At 39.1% G+C, this 14,865-nt stretch overlaps 1 protein-coding gene across 2 annotated transcripts in view; it reads left to right on the top strand.

The window, feature by feature from the left end:
• The window catches only part of IARS1 (isoleucyl-tRNA synthetase 1), a 116,312-nt gene that overhangs the window by 10,742 nt on the left and 90,705 nt on the right, over nucleotides 1-14,865 (top strand). For both annotated transcript variants that reach the window (XM_076346026.1, XM_076346024.1), the window contains exons 6-8: nucleotides 307-389; nucleotides 9,191-9,308; nucleotides 12,819-12,966. In XM_076346026.1, the coding sequence (XP_076202141.1) occupies nucleotides 307-389; nucleotides 9,191-9,308; nucleotides 12,819-12,966 (349 nt within the window). The remainder of the gene's footprint in view (nucleotides 1-306; nucleotides 390-9,190; nucleotides 9,309-12,818; nucleotides 12,967-14,865) is intronic.

Below are 14,865 nucleotides of genomic sequence, written 5' to 3'. Positions count from 1 at the left end.
CCATTTCTATTTGATGAATGATCCAAATGATGCACCATTTCTGTTTGGTAGCGTTGAACACATTTGCCTGTTGTGTGACCTTAGTTCTAAACAATTATGTGCACGGTTTCATTCTTTGCTTATTTTTGCCTGTTTAAATACACTGTTTGGAACTATTGTCAGGCTAAAATACTTCATAGATGTTTCACTGATATGGGACAAACACTACACTTAAAAATCAAGCTGTTTTACAGAATAAGTATTGGAAAAGTATCATGATCTTTAATGTTAAGATGCCTTTCAAGCTGTGTGTTTGTTTCTTAACAGTTGAGTGTTACCAGATTAGGACGCTGGATTGATTTTGAAAATGACTATAAAACTCTTTATCCTGAGTTCATGGAGTCTGTGTGGTAAGTTAACTTATATACATTGCACATATGCTTTATGAATTTGAAATGTTAAGAAGGCTTCAATTATTGTAAACATGTGTTGGTCCATATATCACTAGAACTGTTTTGAAACATGCCAAATTCAGATAAACGGTGGGCAAAGTAATTAAGGTGATGTGAAATCTCTTGATGTCGAAGTGAGGGAATTAATGGACCTACTTTTTTCTTCTTCAGGATAGTAGGGTTTTTCAAAATACAGTACAACAGTACTGCTTTTAGTGAGCCATGAAATCTTACTGCTCAGGAAATGATGTTATATCTATACATTCTTGATGTTCTTCACACTGTCAGCTGCAAATGGGCAAACTATCCAAACTCAGTTTAGCTCTAAACCTCTTCTTCAGGCCTGAATTTAGAGGCTGGGAATCTGCTGTTACCTTTTTCTTGGCAGCATAGTTTTGACAACTGTCTTGGTCTCCTGGTGCAGAGCTAAGTCAAGTTTGGGTATTTTGGCAATGTATTCAGGGTGACTGTTGGAATTCCAAAAGACAAGATGACCTTATAGGTTAAGGATAATCAAATTGACCTAACACAGTAAAGAAATGGCAACATTGAGTCCCTCAGGTGATAGAATTACAAGGGGAATTGCAGGGAGAGGTTTAGCAGAGTATATGCTGACAAAAAGCCATTGAAAAGTAAATTATATACGTATTAAAATATTACTGATGTTCTTTAATATTAGTTTTACTAATAACCTTTAATTGTATAGTTAGTTACATATAGTTATGATAAAGAATTGGCAGAACTAGATGTTTCTGTAGCCGTTGCAGAGGGCTGAAGTGCCAGTGAGTTTTCAATGAGCATTGAAAAGATGGTGGGAAGGGAGCAGATGTTTAACTAACTTAGCTGAAGAAACCCTGCATAATGATAAAGCTAAGACTGACAAGAAACCTTCCTTTTATAAGTTATAAAAATACTTGATGGCACCTTAAATCCTGTTTAACTAGCATCTTCCAAGGACCATGTGAAAAACAAACTTGACTTGAACTACCTGCAGGGTCTCTCTCAACAGCCCAAGCCTTTTTTTTTTTGTGGGTGTTCCCCCCCCCTCCCCCCGTTTTCTTTTCCCCTTTGAAAGAAAATTTCTAGTCTTTCACCTGGCTTACAGAGGTTACCTCCTCTAATGCTTGCTTTGGATACAGACTCTGAAATACAAACTTTGGATCTGAAATCTCTGTGGTATGAGATTTCAGGAAGTATGTAGGCAGCCAACCTCTTAATTTTTCTACTTTTTTTGCTTCCTGATGCTATTAATTTTCTGTGTAACCATGTAATGAGATAAATTTTTAAAAGTCTGTTTTTAAAAATTGGGTTTTCTGGAAGGTCTTCTAAGTCTTGGGGGGGCACATTACAATGCTGTTGCCAGTTTGCTCTCCAGTAGAACAGGAGGTGGAACCACTGGTGTTTGCGTACAGTGGATGGAGGAGGGGAATGGGAAAGGAATGTGGGATGCCTGTTTCAAGGCTAAGGGAGATAATGCTTAAAGAGAGCACTGTAACTGTAGTTACAGTAGTGCTTTGGACAGGATAATGTACAATTTTCTAAAAAAAAATTCAGATTGTTACCTAGGCCATCATCAAACTGAAAATCTGTGGTACTGAAGTTACATTTTACTTCCATTAGGAGTGCTCATTTGAATGGTAGATTCTAATGTGCTTCTCTTACAATTGATTTCTCTTAATATGAGTTCCTTTTTAAATTAAAAGTTTTTAAACTTTAGTGTCCAGCTAAGTATGGAAGAGAAACTGCAGATTAATTTCAGCATTGACTGTAACCTGGTGACCATATTGGCCTGTCCAGTGTGGTGTGTGTGTGGTGTGTGTGTGTGTGTGGGGGGGGGTGTTTGTGTGTGGTGTGTGGTTTGTTTTTTTTTTTGTTCTGTCTGTGGGAGCAGAATGCTGCTCTTAGGCCCAGGGAAAAAAAACAGTGGTGATGATAACGGTAGTGAGCATGGCAACCGTGGATTTTGTGGTTAAAATATGGTAAGGATTTTGTCTTTAGTTTTTTAGTCAGCTAAACCTATCTGTTTAGGGTTTGGTGTGTGGTTTTTTTTTTGTCTCTAGCTCTTCCTGAGGCTTGCAGTTCTGGAGTTGTCTCAACTGGAATTTCTAGCTTTCTGTAAAACGTGGTGTTTTCATCCATTATGTTTATGTTGAGTTCAGTGAGCTAATGTAGTACTTGTGATAAATGTTGTTTCCAGTGGTGGCTGATTTTATCCAAATTACTTAGACTTGAAATAGTTTAGGACTCGGACACCAAATATATCTTTTATTAATATTATCTTGTTTTGTAGAGATACTGTACAAGCTCACGATGCTAGAGAGCATTCTTTTTCATATTTTCTAACAGGTTTGTTGGAAATGGCTGCTTTAGAAGCATTTTGGTGCTGTGCCATATGGTGGCTGATAGAGTAGAATGAATTTTCAGCCTGCTAAATTTTGACTTGGAACAAAACTTCATCCAATGATAAAATTGTGGCATCCTGGCACGATTTTTCAAGGGAACATCGAATGTTGTCATTAAGCGGTGATACTGCAATGGTTTCTCATGTGAAGATATAGTCAACTCTTCATGACTTAAATAAGACTTTTAAGTTCTAATTCTGTAGAACTTTGATATCCATCTTGCAGCCAGCTTGAATCTCAATGAAAATGTGTTGTTCATGGAAAACAGTACAATGAAAATGATGTTATGTTCTTGAGCTAGCATGGAACAAATGCACAATATATTCTTGCCTTTTTTTTGTACAGCTCATGAGGCGGATACAGTGAATTTGAGAGCAGTTTGATGTGATCTTAAACTTTTTACTGATCTGTAGTTGCTCTGAAAGAAGTATATGAGCTTTGGGGAAAAAACCAACTAGTAAATTATTGTCTTCACTACTGGCTTATTACATAGTTCTCAGGCCGGCTGCGAGTTTGCACCTCAAGAACAGTTCTCCCTGGCCACTGAGGAAACAGTCTGTGAAGTGCTGAGGAGAGGAGGGGAATGGCTCTGCGGTCAGAGCTGTGGCATGTTTCTGAGTCTGATGACTAGGGGTTTTAATTTCCTCTTGTGCACAACGTTAGGGTTAGTTAAACAGCTTTCTATCACCATCTAGTGGCTAAATTTAGCAATTGCAGTCTGAGTGCAATTTTAAAAACAGTCGCAAGCTCTGTGTGTGTTTTGAAAGACTTGGTTGTATGGTGTGAAACCACAGGTGGCAAAACACTTCTTAGCTACTTCTGTACCCTAAGAAGATACTCTTGAGTCCTTTTGTGCTAACACTAGATGGTGGGGGGAGAAGGAAAAACATTCCTAGTTACGGTAGCGAATTGGTATTTTATATGGTTGAGATCATGGCTGTATGCCGAAAACTGCTCTGTTTACTGTGAAAACGCAGCATGGAGCTCCCTTTGGTGATGGTGCTTTTTGTTCATTTCTGCCTTCCTTCCACCGGACCCACCTCAGTTGTTCCAGCTTCAGTTTTCCTTTTAGGTTTGTTATTAGGAGGGGACCTCTCTTTCCTTCCTTACCAGGTGTGGCCTTTGGCCTCGCAGCCCTGCTGTTCAGTGTTCTGTAGTAGTGTCAGGCTCAGGGTGCCACTGCTCTTCTAGGCTGCAGCTGAGGAGGAGGTTGTAGGTAGCTCCTGAAACTGGAACATTTGCCTTGGGTTGCCTGACTCCCGATATGTAGCTTTGTTTTTGTTTTGGCATGACTTTTTTTTTTGTACTCTGTATTCTCAAGATGAGCTCTGTCACTAAATGTCAGTGTCCAGCTGCCTTAGCCCTTTTCAGTGAGAAGGTGAATGGGGACTCCCCATTGAGAGGAGGACTGGTTTGTTGTAAAGATCAAAGCAACTGGATTGTTATGTTGTTTTTTCTTTTCTGTGTAAGCAGTAAAAGTTGTTTTCCGACTTAGTTTTTTTTCTTCATGTGAAGTTTATCTAGCACTAAACCAGAACGATTTCAGAACAACAGATCTCTGGGTCCTAATAGGAATCACTATTGCATTTTATGTATGCCATGACTCTTTAACGATTCTCTAGAGAGATACTGTTCACAAGAAATCTGTTTTGTCCATTTTTCTACTGGCTATCTGCATTTTTTTTCTCATACTTTTATTTCTTTTGCGCATTTAGTGCTCTAGTCCTCTTATCTTCTTACCGTTCCAGTCCTTGTTGTTTTATCTCCTCACCTGTATTTTGAAGGAGGAATACACTGAACTCCTACTTAGTTGGATGATCTTTGGGGTAAGTCTAGCTTCAGTTTTAGATATTTGTATTTTCTGCTATACAGGTATTTTGCACTTCTGGCTTGATCCAGAATCATTCAACACACTGATCCAAAGATTACATCAGGAAATCCCCTCGTTCTTGCTAGTTGAGAGCTTGGAGGGTAGACCTGGAGCAGAATGATCTCTGTATGCTGGGATTTTAAAGCTTTCACTGGTAGTTGAACATAAGACTTGACAACCTCTGTACTTACGATTCCTATGCCCCAGAATAAATGCTTTTCCCGTCTATCTTATGAAGGTGTCTTTAAAAGATGCTGTTCTAAAGACAGGCTGTGTTTGTTATTGGACTTAATGTTCCTCTTATGGTTATGCTTTTTTGACTTGTGTCCAGTGTCGTTTGAGTACTCTTTTTCCTCTTTTTTTCTGTTTTCATCCCCATGCATCCATCTTTGATTGTTGCTTTCTTTTTGATTTCTTTTTTATTTCATCTTGTCTTTCAACCGTTGCTCATGAGTCCCAGGAGAACCTTTTTCTCAGAATCTCTGCTGCTTATGGTGCTGTTTGGATACAGTCTGCTTGCTGAAGTATGTAGATGACAGGGCTTCTTACATAGTGTGGTGTTTGTGATTTTTTTTTTTTTTTTTTAAGTCTATAGAGGCTGTAAAATTGTCATTTTATCTTGACGTGAACTGATACTGGGTCACGCAGCAGTAATTTTGTTCATTTATCTATACTACCATGGATGTGTTGAAATCATACACTTCCAGATCCTTCCATGGTGAAGTTTTGCCCACCTTATTTTGGCCTTTGTTGGTAACTGAGTTTACAACTCTTGGGCTTTTTTTCCTTTAAAAATAAAAAAAGGGGGAAAAGCACTTTATATGAGCTTGAAAAGAATTTCTCAATATTAGTAATGAGTACTTTCATTTTCTGGAAAACTAGGAGTTTTCAAACCCTTAGAAAACCCTTAGATACTGAGTCATTGCAAACAGAACCATGTGATCACTTGAAATCACTTGATATCCCAAAGGAATGGCATTAAGAACTTGAGAAGCTCCAAGATCAAATCCTTCTCTTCGATGTGAAGTGAATGTATGTATTTGAAGAGGGCAACTTGATTTTGCATCTGCTAGGGGATACTGTGGGATGCTGGATTTTGTGTGGGGTGCCAAGGGTGTTTTGAGTATTGCATTGACTGATTCAGTATCTTTTGGAAGCAAAAACTCTCTTTGTAGGAGTTTTATTATATCTATGTGGTGTTTGCATGGTGTGTATGTGACTTGGATCAACAAATATTGTAGCAAGTTCTAATTTCTTGGAAGTTATGCCTATGGAGAGAGTAACTCAGTCTTGGTTACTGACTGGGCTCGAACCAGTTGTATCATCCCCTCATGACGCTTTAGGAACAACAAACGTGTGTTTTCAGTTTGTGTCGTGCTTTTTAGAAGTTAAAGCTACCTTGCATCTCTAGGGACCAGATTCTCTGTTAACAAGTGGCTGAAATAGGTATCTTGAGTTCACCTTTTCCCTAACCTCGTTTTTCTTCAGTGAAGGAGTATGCAAATGCTGCTCCCACAGCCGAGAGGATGCAACTGAGTTTGTTTATGTTTGAGGTGTAACATATCAGAATTAGGGGAACGGGGTTTGATTTCTAACTTCTGTGAACAAACTTTTTCTGTTTTGTCAGGAGAAAGGAGCTCTGTGGTTTTGTTAGCTTATTTGTTTCAGAAAGGACTGCAGTTTCAATTTTGGCTTACAAACCCTGAGCCTCTTCCTTGCAGGTTGTTTTAACCCTTATGTTTGCAAAATGTTGACACTGTTTGATAGGTTATTGTCTAAAATAGCATGTGTCTGAATTTTTAAGCAAAACATGATATCCACCTGTAAGTGACTCTAACAGTAAGAGTTAGGTTCATCTTTAGCAGTTGCTTTGTTTTAGGTGGGCAGTGCTGCGAGCAGGAAGCTCTTTGGGAGTCATCTCCTGTGCATTTCTGATGGTCACACAAGAACTGTTCTCAGAAGCTTTCTTGTTAAGGTAGCCAGTCAGGTGTTTTTCAAGATAACAGAACAGGGTTTTTTTGTAGTGATAATGAGGGCTATTGCATCAAGCAGCAGTCTTGACTCAGTCACAATGCTACTTATTATGTTGGAGTGGTTGTCTGAGAGTAGAGACTATGTTAAACTACAGGTGAGTGGTCGTTATGAACTGTCATGAGAGCTCTGAAGAATGATGTTGTTTGAAAGCCCATCTTTTTGCTCAGCAGTGCAACAACTGGGGAGCACTTGGTTTGCAATAGGGCAGAATTACCACAAGAGGGAGATGCTGGCTTGGATTTTTAACTTGGCAGCTCCATCTAGTGTTCACCTTTCCTGAAGTTTAGAGTTAAATTTACAGCTGAATTAAATATTCAGTGTTTCTCTGAGTAGTTTTCTTCTATGCTGTTAGTTGGCAGTGTTCTTTAGAAAGCAGAGATAAAGTGGAGCTTTTTTCTATAGATATCTTAGTTAACTGTTTTTGAAAGGCAAGTAGAACACCTTCAGTATAAATGCTGTCACTTGTCACAGTCTGCATTAATTATGCTCTGAGGTGGTAAGCATACATTTAAAATGTTGGGGTTTTTTAACTTGCACAAAAACCTCTGCAGTTAGCCAGCTCAAATGTAGATGCTGAAAGCTGATGTAGATGCTGAAAGCTGATGAAACTGTATTCATGAATCATTTTTATAAAAGACTGATTTATATTTATGCAAGTTTAAGTTGATACAGTCTCTGTTGTAAAACAGATGCACTCACTGCTATGTTTTGAATTTGGGTTAGGGGTCAGGCAGCCACAGCTTGACTGTGGGTGACATTTATTACTTTAACAAAGTTACTCTTGAGTTGTGTGTGTCAGGTAAGCCACCTTTGTTGAAGTGCACAGCTCTGAAAGACTTCTAGGTTCGGCTCCTCCGTGGCAGAACTTGATGCTACTGAGGGTCTCTTAGGCTTTATCCATCTTAGAGTTCAGGTTATTTAATTTTTCTGATGTTAGCAACCACTCATAGGAAATTTTGGACTGTTACTAGAGGCCCATGGATGAATCTGAGTGGATTACATGTCTTCTCCATATGACAGTCTGTATTTTCTCCGACTGTCTGATCTGCAGGGTAATAATTATTCTGATTAAGATACCGTATGACTTCCATGACAACAGGCCATTGCATATCTTTCAATGTTCTTGTTTCAGGCTGCAGATACAAATCAGTGCAATAGTCTACTTGCGTTTTGTCTCGGAGATTATGATTTCAGGCAGAGAAGGCAAGACACTGACTTAAATACAGGTCCAGATTCTCAAGCACAAAACGACAGCCTGCAGGAAAAAGTGCTGCTTGCCAGGATGGGGTTGGTTGCTTAGCAATGAGCTATTTATCTGGAAAGGGACCCAGAAAAGTGATCAGAATGGTTTGAAAACATAGTTTGAGTAAAGGAGTTTTTAAAGTCAGCTGAGCTTAACAATATGGATGTGGAATTTGAAATGACCAGATTCTGCAGAAACTCTGATTTTTGAGTTGAATTTGGCATGATTATTTAAGGCTTGCCCTCTCCTGCCTTTACTTTTAAGGTAGCCAACCCGCAGACTAAGTGTGCAAGTCAGTGAGACCTGATAAGCTGATAAATGTTGATGATCCCTTAGCAAACCCTGCAGTATTCAGATACAGAGAAACGTAGGGTTTTGTCCATCACGTGGACACTTGATGAGTTGCTATGTGAAGTATATTTCTCTTCCAGCTTCCATTAATCTTGAGCATTGACTCAATTTGTCATATTGTAATATATGCTGTCTTGATAATGTCAAGAAGACATAAGGATCCAAATATGCTACAGGCTGTACTGAAGATTTCATAAACAGAGTTAAAGCTTGATGTGAGACTGTGATCTTGGACAGGAACTGAGTCCAGCGTGAGATGAGCTAATAAGGGAGAACATTAATGTAAATTGTGGGACCACAAAACTGAGTTCATTACTTTGCATGGTTAGCTGTGCGCTCTTGTGAAAAATGCTCTTCAGATTGTCAGGATTTACTCGGGGTAGGTTGCAGGTATCTCTAACCTGTGTCTGTCTCTTCTGTAGTACTGGTTGCTGTAGTAGGTGCTCAAGATCATGTGATAAGTGAGCAGCCATGTCACTACACGTCTTCTCTCTAAATTATGACTGATTTCAGCCTTGTTAGTAGTTCAAATTTCAGGTCTTCTTTGTATTCAAGAAATTTGAGAAAGATTAATCAGCAATATGGATTTGTTTCATCTAAATACTACGTGCTGTGCAGTCAGTGCGTGGAAAACCAAGCTGGTAGAATCAGCTAGAGCTAAAAATCAGCCAGAAATACACTTGCAATCAATTTATGTCTTTCCTTTTGACTTGCAAATATTGTCGTTAGTTGATGATTGATCGTTTAAAAAAGGTGTCATTCAGATTGGCACTCCAGCTAGGAGCAGAACCCCATTTTGCAGTTGATCTATTAAATTTGAAACACCAAGTGCTATTCCATGTTCCTTGTTTACTTCCAGGTGGGTTTTCAAGCAGCTGTATGACAAAGGACTGGTGTATAGAGGTGTTAAGGTCATGCCTTTTTCAACTGCATGCAACACCCCACTATCAAACTTTGAGTCCCATCAGAATTACAAGGTAAGTCAGTATATGTGTACGTTACATGTTGCAATCAGATTTCTCTATTGTCTTCAGTTTGGATTTGGAAAGCTTTAGTATTTTTTGCTTGGTGGTACATAAGCATATTATTACACTCCAAATTGATAGTAAAAATTTAGGTGAATAGGTTAGTTTTCATTATATTTTGCTGTGTGTGTTTGGATCACTTGATCTCAGCATTCTTTCGTGTTCTTCTTGGTAACTATTTACATTATATATAAAGTACATACTTTTTTTTGTTCTGGTAAATTACTCTCACTTCCTCTCTGGACTTTCAAGATGGGTATTGCACTGTGTAGGGTTTTTATGGTAAATACTTAGAGAAGTGCTGCTGTCCCTGTCTGTGCAGATCTGAAAAGAGGAAGGTCCTTGGCAGAGTTGAAATCTCCTGTGAGGGGATTAATAAGAATTTTCAAAGACTGTGTTTGGTTGTAGCGCAGTAGGATAATAGCTCTTCTAAGAATCATTAATTTAGACTGAGAAATTCCAGGAAAGGTTTTACTATTGGTATACTATGTTTCAGAAGATGTTCCTTTAAAAATGAATGACTAGCTATAGTAGGTGCAGCTTCTCATTTGCAACAAACTTGTGTTCACATATGTGAAGGCAGAACTCGTGTCCCAGTTTTCCAAATTTCATGTTAGTTTGTGGACAGAGGTTTTGTATCCTTTCTAATCCCCATCCAGGCCTCCATATCGTTATATCATAAATCTTTCATTTATGTTGTTACAGCAGAGAGCTAGCACAAATTGTGTATCTGGTCTTTTTTACATCTTGCCTAAAAAATGCCAATTTGCTGGCCAAAAATAGTGTTTTTAAAACAAATGTTTAAATAGATTTGTAGTACAATGCAGTCCACAGATAGTAGAGCTTTCAATATTGCTGAGGGGGTAATTGACCATACTGAAGAATAAAGGTTTTGTGATTTAAGAAAGTGAGACCTGCAAAGATATCTCAGTATTTGTGACTGTCTGACAACTGAAATAATTACTTTGCTCATACTTATTAACTGACATTTCATACAGGCTCAGATTAATGAGCTTTCTTTAGAACAGAGACTGTGGGTGGTTTTTTGTGTGTGTGCCCCTTTTCCATAGAGCAAAGCTCTTTTTCTCAAGTCTTAATGAAATATTTAGATGCTATTTCTTACTCTGGAACCAGTAGAGTGTGTGTGTGGGGTGTGCTGCTCTGCCACTTCATGCAAAAATTATCTTTTTTTTGTCTGCTAGAGGTGGTATTTTGAAGACTGAAACATTGAGGGTCTGTAAGCTGACATGATTTGTTCCTGGCGAGACCAGTCATTTCTGGGTGTAAGGCAGCCGTTATCTTTCTCACTGTGGAAAGCAGGCTTTGGCTTCTGTTTATTGATCCTGTGAGAATCATAGAATCATTAAGGTTGGAAAAGACCTCTAAGATCATAGAGTCCAACTGTCGACCCAACACCACCATGCCCACTAAACCATGTCCCTAAGCGCCACATCTACACGTCTTTTAAATACCTCCAGGGATGGGGACTCAACCACTTCCCTGGGCAGCCTGTTCCAATGTTTCACCACTCTTTCAGTAAAGAAATTTTTCCTTACATCCAATATAAACCTCCCCTGGCGCAACTTGAGGCCGTTTCCTCTCATCCTATCGCTTGTTACTTGGGAGAAGAGACCGACACCCACCTCGCTACAGCCTCCTTTCAGGTAGTTGTAGAGAGCGATAAGGTCTCCCCTCAGCCTCCTCTTCTCCAGGCTAAACAACCCCAGTTCCCTCAGCTGCTCCTCATAAGACTTGTTCTCCAGACCCCTCACCAGCCTCGTTGCCCTTCTCTGGACACGCTCCAGCACCTCAATGTCCTTCTTGTAGTGAGGGGCCCAAAACTGAACACAGTATTCGAGGTGCGGCCTCACCAGTGCCGAGTACAGAGGCACAATTGCTTCCCTACTCCTGCTGGCCACACTATTTCTGATACAGGCCAGGATGCCATTGGCCTTCTTGGCCGCCTGGGCACACTGCCGGCTCATGTTCAGCCGGCTGTCGACCAGCACCCCCAGGTCCTTTTCTGCCAGGCAGCTTTCCAGCCACTCTTCCCCAAGCCTGTAGCACTGCATGGGGTTGTTGTGGCCGAAGTGCAGGACCCAGCACTTGGCCTTGTTGAAACAGGACACAGGAAACAGGACACAAGAAGCATGTTTAGAAACTGAGTTAGGTGTCTAATGTACGCTTGAGTAAACTATGTCAGCAGCTTGTATAACATTTAACTGAAGTGTTGTCTTCAGATTAAAGCAGGCATAATTTTGTGAACAGATAAAATATTATACAATGCCACTACTTGGCAAACTGGATGTTATTTTTTTATGGCTTGCCAGTTGTTTTTAACTACCTGGTCAACTGAGTGCTTCAGAAAATGAAGTAAATAGCCTACAGTGTCATTTAACAATTGGTAGAGACGGAATTGTAGTGATAGCTGGATCTTTGCTTGTTACTGAATGCGGTTGGGGAGTTATGTAATATTTATGTATTACTGTTGACTGCACCAGATGTTCACAGAAAATTCCCTCTGGAGCAGCGCTTAGCTCAGACATAAATAGCTGCCTGTCCCGTGATGCCATTAACTGTTCCATGATGCTGGATGGAAACCAGAGTGCCTTGCACTAGAATTGATGGGGGGATAGGACCTATTTATCTATTTAGGGTCTGTGCACATGACGCCCATTTTTGTTTGGCATTTAAAATTAATAGTGAAAATTTCACATTTGCAAGATTAGAATTGCTTTTTCAATCTGCTTTTCATAATATGTGAAACGTGAAGTGACTGAATAGGGTTGTATGTATCTGAAAGAAAAACTTGTTTTCAGGGGATTCTTTTGACTCATTTGGAGGCAAAGTTTTATAGAGTAGCTGACAAAGGTCTCCTTCCCTAAGTTTTTTTTTTTACTCTTAAATATTGACATACTCTTGTTTTTTAAGTACCCAAAACTTCTTTTTTCCTTGTTAACAACAGCCTCTTAATAAGAGATTGCATCTTCTTAAGTGATGGCTATTCTTCCTACTCCCTGACTCTAGAAGAAAAGGTGGGAAAAGGCTTTGTGTAGCAGTATCTGAGAAACTGCTGATTTTCTTGACAGTTGAGATTGATTATAAACTTTTAAAATGGGATTATAAGAGGTACTTGAGGGAACTGGCGCTCAGCTCTCTTTGGTGTTTTGGCAGCTAATTCCCAAAATCTCACTGCTAATCTGAACTTTTAACCCTGTGGCCTTGTTGGACTGACAGTTTGCACTGGTATAATTGAGGAACATTGCGATTAGTGTTCTCTTCAAGGTTTCTTATGCTGCCACTTCACCTTCTACCACTACAGTGATGAACTAAGCAAGTTGCAAGATAGGTTTTGGTGGATGGCAGTAATAGTTATTACTTCTTAGATTTGTATTTTCTCACTAACACGTGCAGTAAACCTCCCCTGCCTTTTTCCGCCTTTGACTTTATCTTGTTTTTAAGGACGTTCAAGATCCTTCAGTGGTTGTGAGCTTCCCACTGGATGAAGATGCAAGTGTTTCTCTTGTTGCTTGGACTACTACTCCTTGGACCTTGCCTAGTAATTTGGCCCTTTGCGTTAATCCAGAATTGCAGTATGTAAAATTGAGAGGCAAGTGTTAACTGAAGGTGACATATAATGAACGCTTCTTTCTTCAGTGCCTGTGAATATGTACTTATGTTTTACGCTAAATTTATAGCACTTTGCTGGGGTTGGGTCAGTGTTATTTTGAAGGATGAGATTTACTTGCTACGGGGCTGATGATTTCCAACTGCTGTGTTCTTTATTTTACATGCATTGTGAGGACTGTTCCCTAAAAATATTGATAGATGAAATAAAGAAAAAGAGCAAATGTCTTATCTGTCTTCTTAAAGTCACACTATATTTGAAAGACAGGGAAGTGTGACTGGGTGTCCCCAGCTTTTTTTCTTCCCTCCTTTCTTGGGGCTCAGACTCATGAACAAGTTACTGCTGTATGACAGTTAAGTTGCAGTAACTGAATGTCTCTGTACTCTTAACCCATAACAGACCCAAGATATCACATGCTAGTCTCAGCCTGGCTGAAGTGTGTATTCTAGCACAAATGTAAGGCAAGGTATATACTGTGGTTTCCAATGTAAGAGTACACTTGACCAAGTGCCTTGGCTTACTCGTGGACCAGTTGGTTGTGCCTGACTAAACAAGTTGTACTATAAGGTAATCTCTTTCATGAGAGCACCCAGCACTTCAGGAAATGTATGCAACAGACCATATAGGGTGCCTAAACAATACAGGCTGTTGCTTTTCTCATTACTGCTTCAAGTAGTTTTCCAGGGTTTGCAGTTCCTTTTTTTTTTTCTTTCCGTTGGTAATGGAGTATGTTATGATGTGTCTTCCTTTTCACTTAGGAAAGGAATTTATTTTATTCTTGAAATGCAGTCATCTTTAATTATATCTTGATCTACAAAACTCTTTTTTCTTTTTTTAATTTAAATTAAAAAGTAAGCAGGAATTTGGATAACAGTACTTCTTGCATTGCTGTTTTCAGGTTCTCCCAAACTGCTCACCTTTTTTGACTTTTCAGTGTGTCTCAAAAAAAAAAAAAAAAGAGGGGGGGAGAAGAGATATTCAAGTTAATGATGGCATTTAATCTGGACTAAAAAAAATGCCAAAGGTATAATTTCCAGTTCCAACATAACCATGAATCTAACGTGTGCCTAAGGTGATGTTAAACATGAAAAGTTGCAGAGGCATTTACAGTGAACTCCAGGTGTTTGGGTTTTCTTTGCTTTAAGAGAGAACTACATATATTTTGGTTTTCAAAGGCTTTAACATAAATTTGGTCATCTCAAAAAGAGTTATTGAGTGCTTTCAGAAATAACACCTACACCTGCCTGAGATGCTGAGTTGTTGGGTTTGGGTGTCTCTGGCCTACAGTCTGCTGGTGGTATAGTGACCCTGACTAAGTTGGTAAGGTAGTAGTCTGAATAAAACTTGTCGTTGAAGTTAAGAGAGTAGGGTTATTTGGGGGTAGAAAATGTTTCCTTCATAACGTTTCACTTTTTATTTGTATTTATTTCTTTTCAAAAGAAATCCAAGCATAAAATTGATTGGAATAGTAAATCTCAGAAAGGCAGCATAAAGTAACAAAGCTGAATTGTTACCCCTAATGTCAAATTAATAATATTGATTTTATGTAGTAATTGTCCATCTTCCAATTGTTTCTCTCTGTTTCAGTTACATATACTGAAACTTTTCAAATCCTTTCTTTGGCACAATGATAATAGACAAGGTAGGGTATTTCTGCCTCTTGAACAAAAAAACACACTGAAAATCAGTGGACTGGGTTTCATCCTGTGGTTTCTGTTTAAACTTAACTTTTGAAAAGTGTTCATTAAGTGGCTGTATGGGGAAGAAGTAGCTGGAAACTAGTGGTCGATCAGCAGGATTATTCTGGGCAGTTTTATAGCGAATATGATACCATCTTGCGTAAATTGAAGGGCTTCGTAATGGTGCAAATGAGGGTATTAA

The sequence above is a fragment of the Aptenodytes patagonicus genome, chromosome 8, assembly GCF_965638725.1.
Source record: "Aptenodytes patagonicus chromosome 8, bAptPat1.pri.cur, whole genome shotgun sequence".
Classification (NCBI taxonomy): domain Eukaryota; kingdom Metazoa; phylum Chordata; class Aves; order Sphenisciformes; family Spheniscidae; genus Aptenodytes; species Aptenodytes patagonicus.
This window is presented reverse-complemented; position numbering and strand designations above follow the sequence as displayed.